Raw genomic sequence first — 3,838 nt, forward strand, 5'->3', positions numbered from 1 at the left:
CATTGCATGTATTCTGACAGCGCTGCACGAACTTTCAGCAGATCTGCTTGTTAACCAGGGTTCAAAGTCCAAAGCGCGAGGAAAATCTGCGCTGATACAGTCGTCCGTTGCTCGGTCACATTTTTATGAATTTTTACAAGGCATGTGACAATGCGATACGTACGACATATTCGTAATGAGACGCATTTATAAAACTGTTGTCAACAAAAATAAGCATTGAGGTCTTCCTGCGCGTTTCCGCCAAAATAAAAGTTGAGAAAAAGCAAGAACTCCAACATTCATAAATGTTAGTATTGTAATTTTACTGTTGTTCTGTAAAATAAAATAAAAAGAAAGACAATAATAATGATAATAATCATTACAACAGCTCTGTTTTAATACATTTATTACAACATTCACACATAGTGTTCAAATTAGGATCTGTAATATTTTCTAATGTTTTAAAAGAAGTCTCTTCTCAGCAAGGCTGCTTTTAATTGTACAGTAAAAAAAATAAAAATAAAAAATAAATAAATACATGCCTGATTCTAGTAGGGGGTCTGATGGGCAAAAATTATTATTTTACTAACTTATTAATTTTAAGTTACATTGTGCTTTGTTGGTATAGTGTCTGCTAGAATGTTAAAAATGTTCAGTGTTAAATATTTTTGAATTGTTGTTTTGTAATTGATTTTTTTTTTCTTTGAAAATCAAGACAAAACAGTAAAAAACACATTTTGGCTTTTTCATTTATGCAATGGTGAAAAAAAAATTGGCAAAATACATGGGGGAAAAAAACCGTATTCGGTATCCAGCCTTCGGCCCAGTGTTTAATTTTGTTCGGTTTCGGCTTCGGCCAAGAATTTTAATTTCGGTGCATCCCTATTGCTAAGAACTTCATTTGGACATCTTTAAAGGTGATTTTCTCAATATTTTGATTTTTTTTGCACCCTCAGATTCCAGATTTTCAAATAGTTGTATCTCAGCCAAATTTTGAAAAATTGACACATAAGACTGGTTTTGTGGTCCAGGGTCACATATGTCTTATTCCTATTGCCCAGGGTCCAGTGACCCTGCTGGCCTGTGTCATCTTGACCAGTCACTTTCCGCCTGACAGGATGAGAACAGAGGCGGTGCCACTCTAAGCGCCGGCGGCCCCTGATGTCTCTACAGGGCGATGCTGATCAAATCCAGCCTGGCTGCGTTTGTATTGCTTCATTATACTGGATGGTGATCAAAGTGTTTCTCTTCTCTAAATGCTGCAGGTCGGGACATTAGATGTCCTGGTGGGGCTGTCTGATGAGCTGGCCAAGCTGGACGCTTTTGTCGAGAGGTAAAGCGGTTTTTCTTTCTTCTTTTTTTTTTAATTCAGCACCGATTCAGCAATTCCAATGTAAACGTTTACATTTTCATGCAAAATGACTCCCAAGCCTCCGTCTATAGATTCTAGGCTCTCTTGGGCCCTCATTCAATCTAAGCCTATAGATTTTGGGGGGTTTCATCGTCCATCAGATGAAATTCGTAAACTGTAATGATTCGTATCTGTAACACAAACGGTGTGGGATGAGTTATGCACCAAACTTCAATACTTAGGATCAGGGGTTTGAATCGCTCACCCTGAAATGAGCAGTACGCTGTAAAAATAATTTTTCGAAGCTGTAAATAAAACAAGGATTAGTGGAGAAACTACAAGAGACTATTTCAGTCTTGCTACTTCAAAATTTCACATTTAATTCAATGTATTTACATGCCATTTCTTTGTAATTTGTAATAAAAACTTACTAGTAATTTCTGAATGAAAATTGTTTTTTCAATGTCGTAATAGTGATGCTTGACTATAATAATACTAATTTAAAGGATTTTCTGCCTAAAAGAATCAAATATCTTGCAGATTTGAGTTTTTGTGGTTTCTAGTAATGATGTATCAATGGTCAGAATTCTGTCAAGATGTCTTAAGCGTGTGTCTTTACTTTTGTGCGGTGAGGAATCTCATATAGAGGTGAGGTTACCGCGGCATCTGCCTAAAATTAGTTATTAGCAGTTTGGTGATGCACTAGCAATCATATTTAAATTGCATGACTTATAGCTCATCCTTAGATGTGAGATTCTATTTTTTCCTCAAGTTGAGTGCTTTTGCCTCGGATAAATCCAGAACCTTGATAAAAGATGGTCAAAGTCATTCTGGAGCATGTTCAGACAATGTGTCTGATATATATTACCTGTATTTTATTTTTACTTGGTTTGGCAACACCAGACTGTTGGATGCGAATAGTTATTTTAATCTATAGACAGCCAGAATATTCTCAGATTTTTAGAAAGCTTTATTTTGATGTTATCAGAAACCATTTTGCTAAATGAAACTGGGTTTCTTGGACACCTCAGTGTTCCTGAATCATCCGATATGTGTGATGTTTTGATGACTTCTGTGTCTTGGAGAATGTCCAATCTTGGAGCATTGGAGAGAGTTTTCAGAGGGCTGTGATGTCTTTTGATGCCGTTCACAGTGTGGTAAAGAAGGTGGCTCAGTACATGGCTGACGTGTTGGAGGACAGTCGAGATAAAGTGCAGGAGAACCTGCTGGCTAATGGAGGTGGGAGTCACTGGTATCTGTGGCATGAAATGGGATCAGACACTGTTGCTGGTTTGTTGAATTAATTCTCATTTTCTGTGCCGTGTTTTAGTCGATCTGGTCACCTACGTCACAAGATTCCAGTGGGACATGGCCAAGTACCCTATCAAACAATCCTTGAAGAACATTTCTGAGATTGTATCCAAGGCAAGTGATCTGATCCAATGATTTCTATGTGAATTTTGGGCAATGACCTTTCGTTTAGCACTGGTTGCTTACAGTAAAATGAAAGTCATTGCAATCACTTGATGGGAATGTATTGTGAATATCTGAATATCACCCAGCCCTGTTTAAACGCATATTATTGATATGGAGTCATGCTGTTCTGGTGCGTGAATGATGACTAAAGATGCGGTTTTAAATGAAACTCTCTCCCTCTGCTGTTCAACAGCAAGTCTCACAGATTGACAACGACCTGAAGGCTCGAGCGTCAGCCTACAACAACCTGAAGGGAAACTTACAGAATCTAGAGAGGAAGAACGCGTGAGTAAATTCAGACATATCAGACTAACTCTTATTTTTGGGTATTTTATTTCACATTTATTATTTAGGCTTTATAATACATTTAGTAACCTGGAAACCATTTATTTGTTTGGATGCATTGATTTCCTAATTGATGCATTGATATTAATTGATTTTTTTTTTTTAGTAAGTACAGAATTTATGATGCAGCTTACAAATTTAAAGAAATACATTTTTTACAATGCAAAATTCTGATTTCTCTTTTTTTAAACGAATATTCATGCACCTCTTTTCCAGTTTATACATCTGACAAACTCCAAAAAAAGGAGTCCCAAATAGTCAATTTATGTGTTTGGGTGAACTACTCCTTTAAGAAAATAACATATTAAAGGAAAGACTTTTCCAAGAATCATTTTCCAAAGAACCAATGTGATTTTTTTTTGTCTCACCAGAGGGAGCCTGCTGACCAGGAGTTTGGCAGATATTGTCAAGAAAGACGACTTTGTGCTTGATTCTGAGTACCTCATTACTATGCTGGTGGTCGTACCAAAGTAAGTGACAGATTCCAAATAGGGCTGGGCGATTTTTCTGATTTTATTGATTAATTAGAATTTAATGTTTTGCCACGATTTGATTTTTTTATAAACTGAAGAATCGCAATTTTAAATAGAAATCCTACCAAATGTTAGACATGTTGACAATATTGCTAATGTTAAGAGAAAAGAACGATCCGACCTCATGAAGGCACATGTGATTAACCGCTCTTTA

General features: G+C 36.5%; 1 protein-coding gene across 3 annotated transcripts in view; it reads left to right on the forward strand.

Annotated features, from left to right (window-relative positions):
• Nucleotides 1-3,838, forward strand: part of LOC107659089 (V-type proton ATPase subunit C 1-A) — a 10,419-nt gene that overhangs the window by 2,880 nt on the left and 3,701 nt on the right. For all 3 annotated transcript variants that reach the window (XM_016447912.1, XM_016447913.1, XM_016447914.1), the window contains exons 3-7: nucleotides 1,245-1,312; nucleotides 2,484-2,569; nucleotides 2,661-2,755; nucleotides 3,000-3,091; nucleotides 3,523-3,621. In XM_016447912.1, the coding sequence (XP_016303398.1) occupies nucleotides 1,245-1,312; nucleotides 2,484-2,569; nucleotides 2,661-2,755; nucleotides 3,000-3,091; nucleotides 3,523-3,621 (440 nt within the window). The remainder of the gene's footprint in view (nucleotides 1-1,244; nucleotides 1,313-2,483; nucleotides 2,570-2,660; nucleotides 2,756-2,999; nucleotides 3,092-3,522; nucleotides 3,622-3,838) is intronic.

Source organism: Sinocyclocheilus anshuiensis, unplaced genomic scaffold, assembly GCF_001515605.1.
Source record: "Sinocyclocheilus anshuiensis isolate Anshui unplaced genomic scaffold, SAMN03320099.WGS_v1.1 scaffold411, whole genome shotgun sequence".
Classification (NCBI taxonomy): Eukaryota; Metazoa; Chordata; class Actinopteri; order Cypriniformes; family Cyprinidae; genus Sinocyclocheilus; species Sinocyclocheilus anshuiensis.